Source organism: Leptonotus elevatus, chromosome 16, assembly GCF_054856555.1.
Source record: "Leptonotus elevatus isolate MCC_2025b chromosome 16, RoL_Lele_1.0, whole genome shotgun sequence".
NCBI lineage: Eukaryota > Metazoa > Chordata > Actinopteri > Syngnathiformes > Syngnathidae > Leptonotus > Leptonotus elevatus.
Window position 1 is genome coordinate 12,079,715 of NC_141254.1, and position 16,828 is coordinate 12,096,542.

The following is a 16,828-nucleotide window of genomic DNA, read 5'->3' on the forward strand; positions in this document are numbered from 1 at the left end:
GGCGACGAAAACGCAACTGCTAAACCGGATATACGTCGCACGCACGTTTGTAGTCACAATAAATGGCGGATGATAAAGTAAAATATGTTTGGGGGGGGGGACGAAGAAACATGATTATTTTTATAATTAATGAAAGAAAAAAAACATTAATTCAATTTTAGATGGCTTTATTAACATCAGCTCTCAATGTAACGACACACTTCACTTACATGCTGGAGGGAAGCCAACAAGACAAACGACTTCTGTTTAGTCCGTCCAAATCAACATTCCCACCTGGAACTCCCCATTGTCCCAAAGTTCCGTCACTACAACGTCCTCTCGCGGCGCATATTCGCAAACGAAGAGCGGCTGGAAACGCATGTCCGTTTAGCGCATTTTCACAAAATTCGCATAAAAAAATTCGAAATATTTGGATGGAAACCTGACTAGCTACCTGATTGACTAGCAATGTTCTTTTTTTTTTCCCCTGTCAGAGAGGGAATATACGATGGCAATTTCCAGAGAGCGTGAAAAAGAAACAACACTAAACCCCAAAGTAATGTATGTACAGTTTAATGATAAAAGAATATTCAAATAAGCACGGCAGAGTGTGGAGTTGGACATTTAAAAAGAGAAGTGTCTCGACAGAGACATAGTTCTTATTGAAAAGAAACGCTTGGATGATCACTTTTGTGCCTTGATTGATTGAGTTGCGTTTAGTCCCAGATGGCGGTCGTTCCTCCTTTCAGGTTTCCTTGTACCTGCGAGAAGAAAGCACAGTTATGTTTGTTGCTCACAAAAGCAGATATTTAATGATGTCTTTGAAGAACACTGAAGAAATGACATAGTCGTGTATTGACAGTTGAAATTCAATCAAAAATAACTCACATACAGCCACTGAAACACTGGCAACAAAAGTGAGTACACCACTAAGTGAAAATGCAGGAAAAAATATTGGAAAAAATAAAACATGGATCACTGTTTAAATTCACTGCCATTGATGGCTATAAACGTCAAAAACTAATTTGAAGTATTTCTATTAGTTCAACATTTTTCCACTTTTGTTAACAAGAGCATGAAAACCTAATTTTTTTTTATTGTACATTTAGAACAGATATATAATTTGTGATTAATCGTGAGTTAACTGGTGAAGTCATGCGATAAATTACAATAAACAAATTTAATTGCCTGATGCCCTGAATTTTTAATCTCTTTTATTTTTATTTTTTTTCACTGCCATTGATGGCTATAAACGTCAAAAACTCATTTGAACTATTTCTATTAGTTCAACATTTTTTCCACTTTTGTTAACAAGAGTATGAAAACCTAGATTTTTTTTATTGTACATTTAGAACAGATAGAAAATGTGTGATTAATCATTAGTTAACTAGTGAAGTCATGCGATTAATTACAAATAAAAAATAATAATTGCCTGTCGCCCGTAATTATTATTATTTATTTAAATAAATAATAAAAATAATAAGAATAAAATATATATATTGTTTTTTTAAATGAATTTATGGCAGTGAATGAGTTAATATTAGTTTTTTATTATAGTAAAACTATTTTTAAAAATAAATACATAAATTATAATTGACTGTATTTACTTTATTTCTTTATTTTTTACAATAAATCTTGACATCGACATTTATATGACACATTAAGTAAAATAAAATAAAAAATTAAGTAACCAAATAAAAAAAAAATAATAATAATAATAATACTAATTAAAATAAATGTATAATATTTTTGAAAAGCCATTGAGTAATGCCGTAAATAAATAATAAAAATAAAAATAAAGTCTTTGCCACCCTAAATAAAAATCAACCAGCTGGACTTCTTGACACTTTGCCGATTCTCACCCTCTGATTCTCGGGATGCGCCCGCACCAGCCCTGAGCTTCCTTGTAAACAAGTCTGGACAGAAACTAAGCACAAAAAAAACAAAACACATCAAGCCACAACGTTTGTCTGCGTTTGTATGCGTTGCTGCTCCGTTTTTGTTTCGTACCAGACAGGCGAGCAAGTCGGCGGAGATGAGCATGTAGAAGACGTTGTTCCAGCCCGACGGCGAAATGAGCCCGGCCAACAGAGGGCCCAGCGCGGCCCCTGCGCACGCCGCCAACTTCACGTTAGCAATATTTTGACAACAACGTGCTAACGGGCGGGAAGTCGGCGACCGCTTACCCACTGATCCAGTCCCGTCAATGATGGCCGTCACCGTGGACAACGCCCTGGAGTTGCCTCTCAGGCTCTCGTGTGTGCCCTTAAAAAATTTATAAAAAATCACTTTGATTGATTTATGCGCATTGCTTCATACTGATTGTAATCTTTCTGGGGATCAATTGAATGGCGCTGAAATAACCTGACCAACTCCACTTCCTGATGTTACTTAAGGCCACACCCCTTAAAAGCTCACTCAATTTTATGCAACATTATTTTTTAGAGCACTTTAAAAGCAATCACAGCTGAAACAAGTACGTAAATAAAAACTGAACCGAGAACATATCACCATTTCAAACCAATAAAACAGTCAATCAAATCAAATCAACGGTAATGAAACAATTTCAAGTCTTACCAGGTCAGCGGATACAGCGGTGGTGATGAGGGCGTACGGTCCATTGACAAGGCCGCCACAAACCAAAAGCATTCCTAAAGAAATAACCAAAATGCATCATTGTTGATGAATAGTGGAAGTTCGGCATCGAATTTGATCGAATCCGATCTCACCAATTGTGGTGCCGAGGCTTCGTTGTCCGATGTGGTTATAGAGGAAAAGCTGCAGAGGGACAGAATGTATTTCAATTACTGTCACATCAATGTTAATTTCCGTTAGTCCGTCTATGGTGTTTCACAATATATGTTAGCATTGAGCTAGCAGACTTTTGTCAGTTTGGTTAAAAATGTTGGTCCTTAAGTAGTGTTAAATTATTTTAGTTAATATGCTCTTTTTTTTTTTTTTGCGTTGCTGCGCCAAGTATGTTAAAGTAGAAGGCGTTTGAAGATTTATGATTACTGTAATTAATCATTTCCGTTAGCATGCCTTTGGTTTTTGCATTATATGTTAGCATTGAGCTAGTTAGCTAAAACTTCTACTTGGAGTGACTTTTTTTTTTTATTAAAAGTTTTAAAAAAAGCCTAAAAAACGTCATGGCTTTTTAAATTAAAAAAAAGAAAAGAAAAGCCTTACTATATACTACATGGATTTGTTTAGTTAAAAAAAAAAAGCCTTACTGTACATCATGGCTTTAAAAAAAAAAAAAAAGCCTTAGTATACATAATGGATTTTTCATGGATTTTTTAAATAATAATAATAAAAAGCCTTACTATACATCATGGATTTTTTAATGATAAAAAAGACATAATGGCTTTTTTTTTTATTAAAAAAAGAGCCTTACAACAGATCATGGCTTTTTAAATTTAAAAATACATCATGGATTAAAAAAAAAAATATATATATATATATATATATATATATATAAAATACAGTACATACAAATAATGGCTTTTTTTCATTTAAAATGTATTTAGGCTTTTTTTTAAATAAAAAAAAACATCCTTACTAATTACTATACATAATGTATTTTTTAATATAAAAAAGAAACCTCAGTACAAATCATAGCTTTTTTTTAATATATAAAAAAAAGGCTTAGTATAAATAATGGCTTTTTTTCAAATAAAAAAACCCTTATTATACATCATGGCTTTTTTAATAAAAAAATAAAAACCTTACTATAAATCATGGATTTTTTAAATTAATAATAAAAAAGACTTACATAATGGCTTTTTTTAATAATTAAAAAAAAGCCTTAGTATACATGATGTATTTTTGTAATAAAAAAAAAAGTCTTAAATGTACTGAAATTGCATCGGAGGGTAAAACTGAAAAATATGTTGCGAATTTTCACCAGTCTTACCATGGGCGCGGCGGCGAGCAACATGACGCAACACGTGGTGGCTCTCCCATCCGTGTAGTCGGACACGAGGCCTGCCATGATGCCGCCTGATTAACGTGAAACACACACAACATGAAACCGCAAAACCCTCACATCAAAACAGGACGGGGGGGGGAAACACAAACACAAACTCAGAGCTTACCCACGATTCCTCCGACATCAAAAAGCGTGGACATGTCTCCGGCTTCTTTGGCCTCAAAATGCGCTGAAAGACGAACACGTGTGAGTATGGGGGCTCGTACGTGTACGACTCGTGTGACGTTGAGCACTGACCGACGTTGGAGATGTAGAGCGGCAGCCAGTAGAGGAAGGTGTAGCTGACCAGCTTGGCGAAGAGCAGACACAAGGAGAACTCCACCACGCCCTGCGGGACGCCAACGCAAATTGTTGCCATTGCAATTGCCACTTTCAATATGACATTTTTATGAGGTTAGCTTGGATTTTTTTCCACGTCTAAAAGTGCTATTTGAATTGTGGTTGAGACATATAAGACATAAAATCTGATATAATTTTTTATTTGAGTAAATCTTGTTCCTCTGCCTCGATCAGATTTTGTATTATCACTTATAACAGATGCCGACGCGTATTTCTAATTTTTAATGCATGTTTTTAATCAATTGTCTTCATCCTGCTGTCTCTTTCCTTGTATTTATTCAATACATTAAATACTTGATTAATTGGTTAATGGATTAAAAAAAGGCAGTATCGGGGATTTATTTTCTAGGTATCGAGAGCTTGTGGGGCGGCTGATACCCAGCCACTGATACCTAAGGCAGAAAAACAAATATGACATTGAGTATGTCACCCTCGGTAGTCGTTGGCACTAGAATGTGTCAGTTTGGCGAATTGTCATCTGCATCAGAAAAAAAAAAGTTGTGTTAAAAGAAATTCTATGCATCAAAGGTAGTACTGGTACTCCATATCTGTGAGAATGAGTAGTCAAAATGTGAAAACTCGTACTGGTATCTGTCTGAAAACCCCCCATCCTTAATTAGTTATGATTTAAAATAATGTTGAATATGTAAATGATTTTTATTAATAAGATAATCAATATTCTGAATACTTTAAATAATTTATTAATTTTTGTCATTTATTAAATTAATTTAATAATTGGCTTTAAAATTTATTGGACAAAAAAATAATAATTTCACATTTGCAGTTAACATTTTTAAATCAGATTATCAACAGGTTAATTAGTTACAGTTAAAAAAAATATTTTAGAATACAATAAAACTTGAGAATGAATATATCATTATTAAGATTGAGTATCGCTACATAAACATTTTCTTTTACTATTTAAAAAATTAAATAAGCATAAAAAGTTGCGGTATGTGGGCTCCCCCTAGTGGTACAAGACACAAAAGTGCAATTCCGCTGTGTTCGACTTTTTGCATTTCATATTTGATTGTTTTTACAATCTCAATCAATTTAACATTTGAATGTCATCACTTACTTAAGTTCTGCATTAAAAACAAACTCTTACATTTATTGTTAATATTGAAACTGTCTAATTATAATATTACTAAATCAAATTTAGTGTAAAGAAAGAAATATCTATTTTGTATAATAAACAATTGTTAATGTTGATTTCAAAATGAAATGAAATCTCGAAATCCCTCACGGGTATGCTGAGCGCTCCGCAGAAGCTGATGGCCTCGGAGTGTCCGTCGGCGCTGTCGGGCGGGTCGACGATGACGGAACCGTTGGCCACGTGCGACGGACTCTGCAGGAGAGGCTCGGTCTCACCACTTTCCAAGTCATTCTGACACACGACACACACGCGCGAGCTAGCATCGTTGCTCAGTTCGGGGCGCACGCTTGCAAGCCTGGCGGGTTCTCACGTGATGCTGGGGAGGGCTGCAGTTGACGTCCTCGGGTTCTGGACAAGATGGAGGACAGTTAGGCGGGAAGGACAAAAGGGGGAAAGGTGGCGGAGCAACTCACTCTCGACCAGGAAGAAGAAGCAGAGGACGCCGGTGGAGGCGATGATGATGCCGGGCACGATGAAGGAGAGACCCCACGCCGACGAGACGAAGACGCCGGCGATGAGCGAGCCCAGGATGTTGCCCACCGACGTGTGCGAGTTCCACACGCCCATGATGAAGCCGCGCCTGCCCACAGCACAACACGCGTCAGGACGACGGGAGGTTCTCAATTTCAAACACTACTCTGAAAACCTAAACATACTTTTGAGACCCTAATTAGAAACCCCACTCTGAAAACCTTAACCTGAATTAAAAAAAACATTTTGAAAACCTAAGCCTGGTTTTAAACTATTTTTTAAAACCCTAACCCTAATTTGACACCATACTTTAAAACTATATTTTGAAAGTGTAACTCTAATTTGAAACCCCAATTTGAAAACATAGCCCCAAATTTGAAACCCTCCTTTAAAAGCCTAACCTCGATTTGAAACCCTACTTTGGAACCCTAACCCTAATTTGAAACTCTACTCTAAAAACCTAACCCTACTTCAAGACCATCATTTGAAACCTTAACCTGAATTAAAAACCCTATTTTGAAAACCTAACCCTAGTTTCAAACTCTACTTTTTAAACCCTAACCCTAATTTGACACCATACTTTGAAACCATATTTTGAAACTGTAACCCTAATTTGAAACCCCAAATTAAAAACCCCAAGCCTACATTGAAAACATAATTTCAAACCTCACTTTGAAACCCGAACCCGAGTTTTAAACACTAATTTCAAACTCTACTTTTAAACCCTATAATTTGAGCTAAGTATTGCTTTGCCGCCATCTTGTGGCATATGGAAGCAATTCCAAACCCTTTTGTGAGTGTTGCCAATTCCTTATTTTTATTTTATTTTTTACAGTATTTGGTTGACTTTCTTTACAAAAACATGTTGTAAAAAACCTCAGCAAACATCGCGCACATGCGGCAACACACTCAGCAAACATGGCTGACATGTGGCAACGTGCTTGAAAAAGATCCCGCAACACATTCCACAAACATGGCTGACATGCACTTTGAATTACTGACTTGTAATTGTTAATAATATATTACAATTAAAATGATCATAATAATAATAATGGTGGAGATTTGCTTATGGCTGGCGTCGCGGTGCGAATGTGCTCAGCCTATTTGAGCAACGACGACGGAATCGTGAGCGCTAAGGTGTGACTTTTTGGCCACTACAAATCTTAAAATAAATGTCACGTGTCTTTTGGACGTCCGGACTTCCTCTCCGACTCACTGGAAAGCTGACTCAGCTCGACGTTTACTTTACCCGATTTCCATCTTGCGAGGTGGAAATTTCCACGCCTTGCTTGAACTATTTGGTTTAAGGTGTTCATCAAGTGCGCGTGTTGACTGACTCGGAAAAAAACAGCGTGTTTATTCTGATGCTTGGCTGCACTTCTAAGAAGAAGTGCTTTGGCGCTCGGGGTGGGAAATTTGCTGGGTCGCAGAGACGTGTCGAAATGCGACGCGCGTGAAGGAGACAATGCGGAGTCATCAGTGTGTGTGGGGGGGGCTGTTACTCACTTCCCCTTTCCGAACCAGTTGCCGACGCAGGCCACCACAGCTGGCCAGCCGGTCGTCTGCATCAACCCGTTGAACACCTGCGGGGGGTGGAGACATGAGTGCAGAAAAAATAAGCCTTGTGACCCCCCGCTATGCCCTCTATGTGTACCAAAACTGCAAACATTTAAAATGAAATCAATGAAAGTGAAAATAAAAATGGATATAGAAAATATAATTCAACAAAAACAAAAACATATAAATGGAAATAAAAACAACAACAAATGTTTCCATGAATAAATAAATAAAAGTAAAAATAAAAAATATATTTTTTTTTTTGATTCAAACAATAAAATTAAATATAAAAATAAATACAAAAATAAAGATATAAATATAATTAAATATCAATCAATAAATAAAAATGCTCTGCTCTCACATTTATTTATTTCAGACTGCAGAGGGTGTGTCAAATGTTATTCAAATAAGCGTGCCTTGGGTTGGACTCCACCATTGCAAACTTTCAATGGTCGAGTGAGCGGGTCGGCAAACAAGGAAGTCTCGCCGGTTTGCATGGAGCGCTCCAGCAATGGACGACTATCTTGTCCACTGTCGCCACGACTTGTTGCCGAGCAACTCAAGCCGCAAGTTGTCGCTTAGGACCGCCCCCTCATTTGAATAACATTTCGACCTGACAGAGCGTCTGCAACATGAAATAAATGTGAGACTAGAGCGTTTTTATTCATTGATTGATATTTTATTCTATTTCTATATTTATTTTTGTATTTACTTCCTCATTTATTTCTATATTATTATTATTTTTAAAATATTTATTCTTACTCTATATATATATTGTTGTTTTTATTTCCATTTATGCTTATTTTTTGCATTTAATTCTTGAATTATATATTTTAAATCCGTTTTTATTTGACTTGTATTCATTCATTTATTTATTCACTTAGTATATTTGTATTTTTATTATATGTGTGTGCGTGTGTCAACGTATAACCCCTGACTTGTGACTGCAGTCATGTGACTCAGCAGCCACAAGTCAGCTGAGGAGTCATAACTCCTGTCGGAACACGGCATACGCTTGTTGAAAGCGGGAACTCGAACCTGAATGCAAATACGCTGCGAGCGCGTGCGTACCTGGATGACGGCGTAGTAGCCCAAGGAATGGATGTTCCAGTAGAACCCCAGGCCGAAGAGACAGGTGAACAATCCGCTCATCAGCATGCCAAAACTCAGGTAGTAACGTAGCGGCAGGCGCTCCCCGAATATCCCACTGCGGACACACGGGCGCGACATATTTGCCGTCTGCGCGCTTCCTGAAGGAAAGCTCAAAGCGGATGCTACGCACCTGAAAAACATGCCGATGGCGTACGCCACAAGGAAGGAATTGTCCAACACCCCGAAGAGTGTCTTGTAGTTGTCCTGATCTGTACACAGAACACAAAAATGAATCCAAAATTGCACGTTCAGCATTATCGCGAGATGACGCAATAGAAAATTTGCATATTTCACATTTACAAAGTATTTATTTACCACTAATAATGTATCTTTGTTCATCTTTCTAGATCGACGACACATTTCACTATATTGTGGATCTTATATATTATAATATATTTCAGCGCATCATTTATGCAAATTTCTGTTGCTGGTGATTCACATTATACGTTACCATTAAACAAGTCAGCTTCCGTGACATGACATTATGGCTTGGATAAACATTTTCTTGTTTGAGTACACACGGTTTCGTTCAGTTTTTTTTTTTATGCGTCCCTTTTACAGGAAATGTCAGCTGTTGACCAAGTGTCAAAACAAACAGCTTGAAGCAAGCACGTTGTGCCTCTTATTTGGACAAGGTGCTAAGAAATACTTGAAAAAAGTGCGTTGAATATATTTAAATGTGTTCCGAGGGTGCTATACGGTCTCAATGTATTGCCGATTTTCACCTATAGTGGGAAAGGTCAAGCAATCAACGTGAGCAGTCGCTAACTGAGCGGCGCACTTACCAAATGGAGACCAGTCGCACCACGTGACATTGTTGGTGATGTTCAAGTCGGTCGGCCGGATGACGTTGCTGCAGTTCCTGTGGAGTTCATTCTAGGAAAAGATGGGAGGGATGGATGGTGCGTCCACAAAAATGGCCGACGCGCCACAAAACACGACCGACGCCATTGCTACCTTGACGATGCTGATGGGCTTCCGGGACAGGTGGTAGGCAGTGTAGAAGAGGAAGGTGAGAAACAGAATGAAGCCTCGATACCTGCGGAGGAGGCGTGGATTGAATGAGGTGGCGAAAGAAGGAAGCACAGATACGACAACAGCAACAACAACAAAAACAGCACGTTCACAGGCCCACAATATGATTCGCTGCTGCCAACACGTCTCAATTAAGAAACAGGGATAGCTCCAGTTTGAACACCGCCTTCGACAGAAACTGCCTTGTTCCTACTTTTCTTTCATTTCTGCCATTCTGTGTTCAAAACAAGACGATGCAGTTAGCAAGAGCTATAAATGGTTGCTATCATGAACGGCACTTGTTATTACAGCTGTGGTAACATGCCAAAATACTCAAATAAATCATTATACAGTCACCTATATGGTAACTACAGCAAGGCCTGACTGATATGGAATAAAATAAGAATGAAATTACGATAACCAATTAATTGGCCAATTAATTAAAAATTAAAAAAAAAATCTAAAATAACATCATATTGAATTACAGGCAAAACATTGTAAAGTTTGACATTAGTTTGTCATTTTAGTACTTATTCAACTTTGTTTAACGTAACCGAGGGTCAAATGCTCCCAGCATCTGTATAACTAAGATGTTATGTAGTCTTTAATGCTAAAAAAAAACATAAAAAAAAAAAAATTATAAAATATAAAAAATTATATATATATATATATATATATATATATAATAACGTAAGATTTTTTTCCCATTATCTATCACTATCAATTCCTAATAATCTGTTAAAATGTTACTTTTAATATAAAATAACAAAATATTAATCTGTTTGGTAAAACTCTACTGTTATATAGGTTTAATTATGCTAGCACATCATTTATGGGGGGGGGGGGGGGACTCCCATGTTGTTCACGCTTCCTTTAGCGAAACTGCAATACAAAAAGTGACGATTGATCAACGTTTCATCATTCATTAACGCCCCGCGCCGCCGCTCAAATCGGGTGAACCGAAATGTTTTTCAAGCTATAATCGCCACAAACAGGCCACCGGTTGTGGCCGAATTCCTTAAATAGTACATTTATCTCTATCTATCCAAGCCTATCGATTCGGTAAAGGTCAAATCACTGCCGATAAGTGAGAAAGGTAAAAAAACAGGACATTTCTGAACTAAGTTTGGCGCTGCGGGGCTCTCGCGACAGAAGGCAAACAAAACCCCGAGGGCGAGCACGAGCTATGATAAATGAGTTTATTAATTAAACATAAATGACGCATTGTGTTTACTGGCGTGTATTGATTGCCTATATTGATGTGGTTAGGCAAATCATTAACCGCCCCGGGGAGAGATAAGATGATAAGGCCAACTCGTCCTTTTTCTCTCAACACGGTGCGACCTTCACTGACACGCTGAAAAAGTGTGGAAAACAACCTTACCCCTCATTGTTTTCGTGAACTTACCAGCTATCCCGAGAAAAGGACGTGATAAGCCGAATGCCGGGGGCCAGGGATGCCTTCATGGTCGATGAAAAATGTCAGGCGTTTAAAAAAAATAAAATAAAAAAAAAGAACCATTCAAACGTTTCTTCCAGTCATGATAAAAAGCGTAAATGAGACCCTGAAGGCACCACTGAGGTTAACGAGCTGCTTATTAGCGTGTCGTTACGGCGATTGTTGCGCTCATGAAAGATGAATTATTCGGTAATAAAAATTAAAAACGTGCTTACTTGTTTAGCTATTCTTTCAAAAAAACGACATTTAAGGCACTGGCTGGAGAGGGAAACTGATGCTAACTGCTGCCTGAGCACAGCAGCGGCCACTGGGCTTCCTGGTGGGATTCAATGTCCGTCAACATCCAGACGTTCTCCATAGTGGCTGAGTTTAAATACGAGTCAGTCCGACCTCCAGAAGAATTCAAACGAGTGCGAAAAAAAACTCACAGACGCCCCGAGTGGATGTGCGCTGGCGAGGAATGGTTATTAATAGCGAGAGGTTGGTTATTCCACAAGATTTTCCAGACGGAACGTCCCTGACAACACGTGATCAGGGAGGTGACGTCACAACGAAGCAGGAAGTTGTCGAGTCGCCGCACTGCTAAAAAATAAAAATAGAAAAATAGAAAATACTTCAACAAAAGTGATTTTTTTTTTTAATTAAGAAACCCAATTTGTAATTATAAATAATAATAATAATAGCAATTTTCGATAAGAACATACAATACAGTAGTAGGAAAGAAAAACATAAAAACACATTGGTACTGCACTTCGGTAGATTTGCCGGTATGTACTTGATTATTTACTGATGCTTAAAAAATATTAAAATATGTACAAATGTATGAGGAAAAAAAAACTAGGACGCTAAAACTAATTACAGCCTCAATTTTTGTGTGTTGTGTGTACTGTGTAGAATTTTAAGGGGAGGGGAATAAATGTACATATTCTGCTCCAAGTCATCTTTATTGACAATTCCGAACATCTGGGCATTTGTGATATTCCCGTAATGCAAATGCTTTCTCTTTCCATGATGAAAACAAACGTATTGTATTGCTTTTGCCTGTGACTACAAACCAAGTAGATTATTACAGTAGTCAAACAATATCTCATCACATTTTGAAATCAAAATAATTCTCACAAATCAAATTACAATGATCCACAGTCCTATGTTTTTCCCTATGTTTGACTATAATGTAATAGCAATTTGTAAGAAATATTTCATCAATACATTTTCATTAAATTAGCATGTAAACATTGTTTAATAATTACATACACACACAGGTTATATTACATCTACAACCATGATAAAAGCCAATCCACTTTTTAAATTAGTGGTTCTTAACCTGGGTTCGATCGAAGCCCAGGGGTTTGGCGGTGGTCAAGACAAACATCAGACTCAAATAACTGGTGATGACACGCCCCGCTTGGCCATCATTGGCTGCAGGTGATCGTGCTACATTGCTTGGCCAATATGTGAATTCACATGTCTAACGAAACGTATGGTGTTCCACAGGGTTCCATTTTGGGGCCTCTGCTGTTTTTATTGTATTTGTTGCCCCTGGGTTCCATGTTAAAAAAAAGTGGTGGTTTAAAAGTACTTTAAAAATATTTATAAATATAGAGCTGAGTGATGGGAGTCAGCGTCCTAACTGCATTATTTTTCATTAACTCTAACAAGATTAAAAACCACTGGTTCCACCAAAAGTTTGCCCAGCCCTGTTTTTCCAAAGTATTCGATGTCAATTTGATTGTTGGTCAGCGGGTCTTCAGCATCCTTTACTTTAAATCTAAACTTGACACGGCCGCATGTAGTGCCTGCGTGTACTCTGCCAAGAGAGAAATGTGACTGTTAGCGGGGGTTTGCTCCTTTACCACAAAGTCACGTTTGTGACGTCGGCGTCCGGTAGTACCTTTGGGATTGTTGTGGAAGATGCAGTTGTTGGCGCAAGTGTCTGGGTGCGACTCCCAGAAGGAGGACGCGCAACAACACAGCGGCGGGAGGTCTGAGTTCTTGTTGGCCATTCGGTCCCTCGCTTGGGATCGCAGAGCGTCGATGTACCTGTGCAATAATTCATGGAGTTTAAGCTTTGGTCAAATGTTAATTTTTATTTACTTTCAAACAGAAGTCAGGTAGTGATGATTTTTATTTTGCAGCACTAAAATATCCCCCCCCCCCCTCAATTTGGTTGTACAGATTAAACATTCCTCTTAGATAGTTTTATTTTTAACAAAAGTGAGCATTATAAATTATTTTTTCAACATAAATGTTCTGTGTTGGATTTCATGAGATTGCACGCGTTAGGCCAGCTGGCCGACTTTTCACTACCTGTTCGCCACGGTCACTTTCTCGGTTTCCCGTCTCCTCCTCCCCAGGCCGGCCGCTCTCTCCTCCTCCTCCAGCTTGAGTCGCGCCAGGACGAGCATCTCTCGCTCCTCCAGACGCTGCCGGACGTGCGTGAGCTGCCGCGCGCGCTCCAGCTGCCGCTCCTCCTCCAAGCGAGCTTTCTCCTTGTCCGCTTTGATCCTTCGGGGAAGGGGGGGGGGGGGGAAAGAGGAGGAGGGTTTAGGACCTTGAAGCTCGTATCCCACAGCGGGATGGAACATTTTGCAACATTAGTAGCAAAATATTGGTTTCAAGTCAGGGTTCGTTCAAGGTCACAGCGTTTCCTAAACGTTCTCAAAACCGTCTTAATGGTCTTTCTTGTCGAAAGGGAATGTTGATCAAAATGTCCTTCCTTGTGGCACATTCAACGGAAACTTAATATTTAGGCCAGCGAGTGTCAAAATTATTTTAGTTAACGAAAAAACTAACATTTTAAAAACAATTTAGTTAACAATAAAAAAAAAAGAAGAAGAAGAAAATGCTTTAAAAAAAATGAAAACTAACTGAAACTAATTTAAACGATCGGTAAGCATTTTTTAAATAACTAAAACTAATAACAACTAACAGAACCACCCTGAAAACGAATTAAAACAAAATAATAATAAAAAATAATAAAAAAACCTCAGCTCAAAACCAAATAAAAACTAAACTGAAAATTCCAAAACTTTCATAACCCTGGTATCGCGGAAACATGTCAAATTGCGCTCCGTTGTCACCTCGCCGTCTTCTTCAGGTGCTTCCTGTGCTGGTTGTTCTCTTTCACGCGCTGCCGATCGACACTCATAAAGTGGCGGCGGTGCATCAGGAACTGCGACTGGCGCTGTACAAAAACAGACACAGCATTATTTTGTATTTTATTTTTTTTAAACACACTTATAGAATGATACCTGTCGTCTCAACGTCTCCTTATCCTGTATCGGCCACAGCAATTTCGGGATTCTCGGGTCGGACGTGGTGGTGTCCCACACGTTCGCATTTGTCTGAAACATGTAAACGTGAGATTAGAACGAGGCAGTTTTAGTAAATGCATAAGGCAGATAATTGAATGTTCATGTACACGTTCACGTGACCGCGCCTCAAGAGAAAGACTTCTTAGAAAACAGCTTGTATTTGAATTGCTTTTTTTATGAAATTGCACCTAACATTCTAGTGTCAACATTTTTCCTTGACACGTGCTAAATGTTACATGTTGATATTAGGCTGCTGTGAGGGCAACTTTTGAGCTCCAGGAACTACAGTAACAAAAACTAGAAGAACCGGAAACTTTAAATCCGACTTAAGACTTTTGCACCCTCCTTTAAAAACCAATAAGTCGCTATAATTGGAACTTCCTTAAAAAGGTGGGCGTAGAATCAAAGGGGATAAACGCCACACGGTCGCTTTGCCTGACCTGATTGGAAATATTTAAAGAAAAGTGAAGTTCAAGGGTTATATTTAATGCAGTCAGGCTTGAGATAAAGAGGAACTCAATGAGTCATGGGGACTGCGTTTTGTTGTCATGCGGACACATTAAAGTTAAAAGTTGAGGCTTTAATGGGGTTGGACACACCAAATCGGGTCTGGCACCGCTTGCTGGCTGGTTTGTGTATTCATCTTCTTCTTCTTCATCATCATCATCTTCATCCGCCTCCTCACATCCGGTCATCTATTGAGGACAACGACCTTTTGATACCTCACAAGGTTACCATTTAAAAAGGAAGAATTGAATGCGGACACGTAACGCTCACATTTCTGGTGAGCGAGGTTTTCCAGTTGTCTGCGGAAGAATCTGACGTCTCATCAGCGGACTGGCTGGTCTGGCATGCCGCCAGTTTGAGTCGGACCTGCCTGGTGCTGTCGCGGAGCTGGAAAATCATACATGCGAAACATGTGAGATATCAGTACATTTTTGTGCTTATTCATGATGTCATCACATCAGCACAAAAAAAATTAGATTTATCTGAAATCATTCATCTCACTGCTGTCCCTAATCACTTCAGGTATGCCACAGGGCTCTATCCCGGGGCCCCTCCTCTTCATCACGCATGCATCAATCCCATTTGCAATATCTTTCTGGATATTCAACATTCACAGTCAACTCTTCCTACCTCACAGACTGTGTCAAGAAAATCTGATCTCAGGTTAGTGCATTTTCAGCATCAAACCCACAACAAAGGCAAATTACGACTATAGTGGTGCCTTAGCCTACAATCTTTTTTTTTTTCTTGCTGCCCTGTTGATATTAATATAAATGCCATTAATCTGCTCCAATGCTAAAAAACTAAACAAAAATAAATGCAACTTGTTCAGAATGAGAAAAATAGCACTCAACAGTAAGATTTTTGCTGTACCTCATTTATGTTCGTCTTCCCTGGCACACGATGTTGTTTCGGGATTGCTCTGTTGACAGAACCCTGCAAAAAGTTTTAGAAGATGCTGTTAAGTGCTGAAGACTTACATACATCTCATTTACTTACAGTCCAAAATAATGGCAATAAACTACATTATGTCAGGGGGAAATGCATTTACTTTCTTTTGTAACTATTGAAATATTAAATAAACTGTCACCTATCGAACAAATAAATAATCAGATCATGTCACAGACTACAGAATGTTTGTTACAATTTACCACGGATTGTGCATCCTGTGGCCTCCTCTTGCTCAATATAGCCACGCGATGGCGCACTTGCGCCTGAAATCTTCGCAGGGCCTCTTCATTCTCTTTCTGCTTCTCCGCCTGGAGCTTGTCAGTGTAAGAAGCCAAGTCCTAAGCAAAGCAAAAGTTATTGAGCCGTATCTACGGTGTTTTGACTTATTTTGCTTCATAAAATGTGATAAGAATAAAACTAAAGACCGTGTGACGATACATAACGGCTGCAAGTCAGCACTCGACAACAATGAAGCTTCAGCTACTCACACACGGATGCTCCTCAAATTCTTGGCCGTCCTCCACCCAGGCTCCCACGGCCACGATCGCCTCGTTCCTCTCGGCCAACACTTCGCTGGGCCAGTGCAGTTTTCCCGGCTTGTTGGGAACTTTCTCGCGGATCTTTTTCGCCAACGTCGCCCGGTTAGCGAGCATGGTTGCTAAGACGTCGTTAACGCTCGCTCAAGGAAACTAACGAACTAGTTTCAGGAAGGAGTGTTGCGTTAACATAAATTTATTAGCTAAAGAGAAAAACGAAACTGTAAACTTACATTTACTTGTGTCAAAACGGCGTTAATGGACATTTGAGTTTCGCTCGCTTGTCTTTTGTATTGTATTGTCATCCCGATGGCTCACTGCTGACCCCTGGTGCACTGGCGTTGCAATTCATGTTGCCACCCTACTACTTTATGTTTGAAAAATCACATTTCCGGGCCTCAT

The 16,828-nt window shown here is 38.8% G+C and overlaps 2 protein-coding genes across 4 annotated transcripts; both read right to left on the reverse strand.

The window, feature by feature from the left end:
• Positions 1-536: 536 nt before the first annotated feature.
• On the reverse strand, positions 537-11,657 carry slc37a2 (solute carrier family 37 member 2). 2 transcript variants are annotated; one of them, XM_086098653.1, is made up of 18 exons: positions 11,068-11,657; positions 9,603-9,684; positions 9,431-9,521; positions 8,776-8,854; positions 8,565-8,700; positions 7,443-7,519; positions 5,879-6,045; positions 5,776-5,813; positions 5,556-5,657; positions 4,208-4,298; positions 4,077-4,139; positions 3,896-3,981; positions 2,709-2,757; positions 2,557-2,630; positions 2,166-2,244; positions 1,990-2,087; positions 1,842-1,906; positions 537-740 (listed from the first exon to the last, which is right to left on the reverse strand). In XM_086098653.1, exons 1-18 carry the CDS (start codon positions 11,124-11,126, stop codon positions 725-727), a joined length of 1,452 nt encoding a protein of 483 aa, XP_085954779.1. In that variant the 5' UTR covers positions 11,127-11,657; the 3' UTR covers positions 537-724. The 2 variants fall into 2 exon arrangements, with proteins under 2 accessions (XP_085954779.1, XP_085954778.1); XM_086098652.1 differs by having other exon boundaries at positions 5,556-5,696.
• Positions 11,658-12,043: 386 nt separating this feature from the next.
• Positions 12,044-16,783, reverse strand: ccdc15 (coiled-coil domain containing 15). Of its 2 annotated transcripts, XM_086057992.1 has the most exons (11): positions 16,660-16,783; positions 16,379-16,587; positions 16,091-16,228; positions 15,813-15,875; positions 15,210-15,326; positions 15,032-15,127; positions 14,370-14,462; positions 14,199-14,302; positions 13,426-13,623; positions 13,010-13,158; positions 12,044-12,925 (listed from the first exon to the last, which is right to left on the reverse strand). In XM_086057992.1, the coding sequence occupies exons 2-11, from the start codon at positions 16,541-16,543 to the stop codon at positions 12,876-12,878; spliced, it is 1,173 nt and encodes a 390-aa protein (XP_085914118.1). In that variant the 5' UTR covers positions 16,544-16,587; positions 16,660-16,783; the 3' UTR covers positions 12,044-12,875. The 2 variants fall into 2 exon arrangements, with proteins under 2 accessions (XP_085914118.1, XP_085914116.1); XM_086057990.1 differs by having other exon boundaries at positions 16,379-16,743.
• Positions 16,784-16,828: the final 45 nt, after the last annotated feature.

Bases quoted from the DNA above. Each gene is read 5' to 3' on its own strand.
- slc37a2 (XM_086098652.1), bottom strand. From the start codon at position 11,126: ATGAAGGCATCCCTGGCCCCCGGCATTCGGCTTATCACGTCCTTTTCT. The intron at 8,855-9,430 runs GTAAGTGCGCCG...TTCTGTGTACAG, and splicing joins GTGCGACTGGTCTCCATTTG to ATCAGGACAACTACAAGACA. The intron at 2,245-2,556 runs GTAAGACTTGAA...AAATTTTTTAAG, and splicing joins CCGCTGTATCCGCTGACCTG to GGCACACACGAGAGCCTGAG.
- ccdc15 (XM_086057992.1), bottom strand. From the start codon at position 16,543: ATGCTCGCTAACCGGGCGACGTTGGCGAAAAAGATCCGCGAGAAAGTT. The intron at 16,229-16,378 runs GTGAGTAGCTGA...TGCTTTGCTTAG, and splicing joins AATTTGAGGAGCATCCGTGT to GACTTGGCTTCTTACACTGA. The intron at 12,926-13,009 runs GTACTACCGGAC...CTCTCTTGGCAG, and splicing joins CTTCCACAACAATCCCAAAG to AGTACACGCAGGCACTACAT.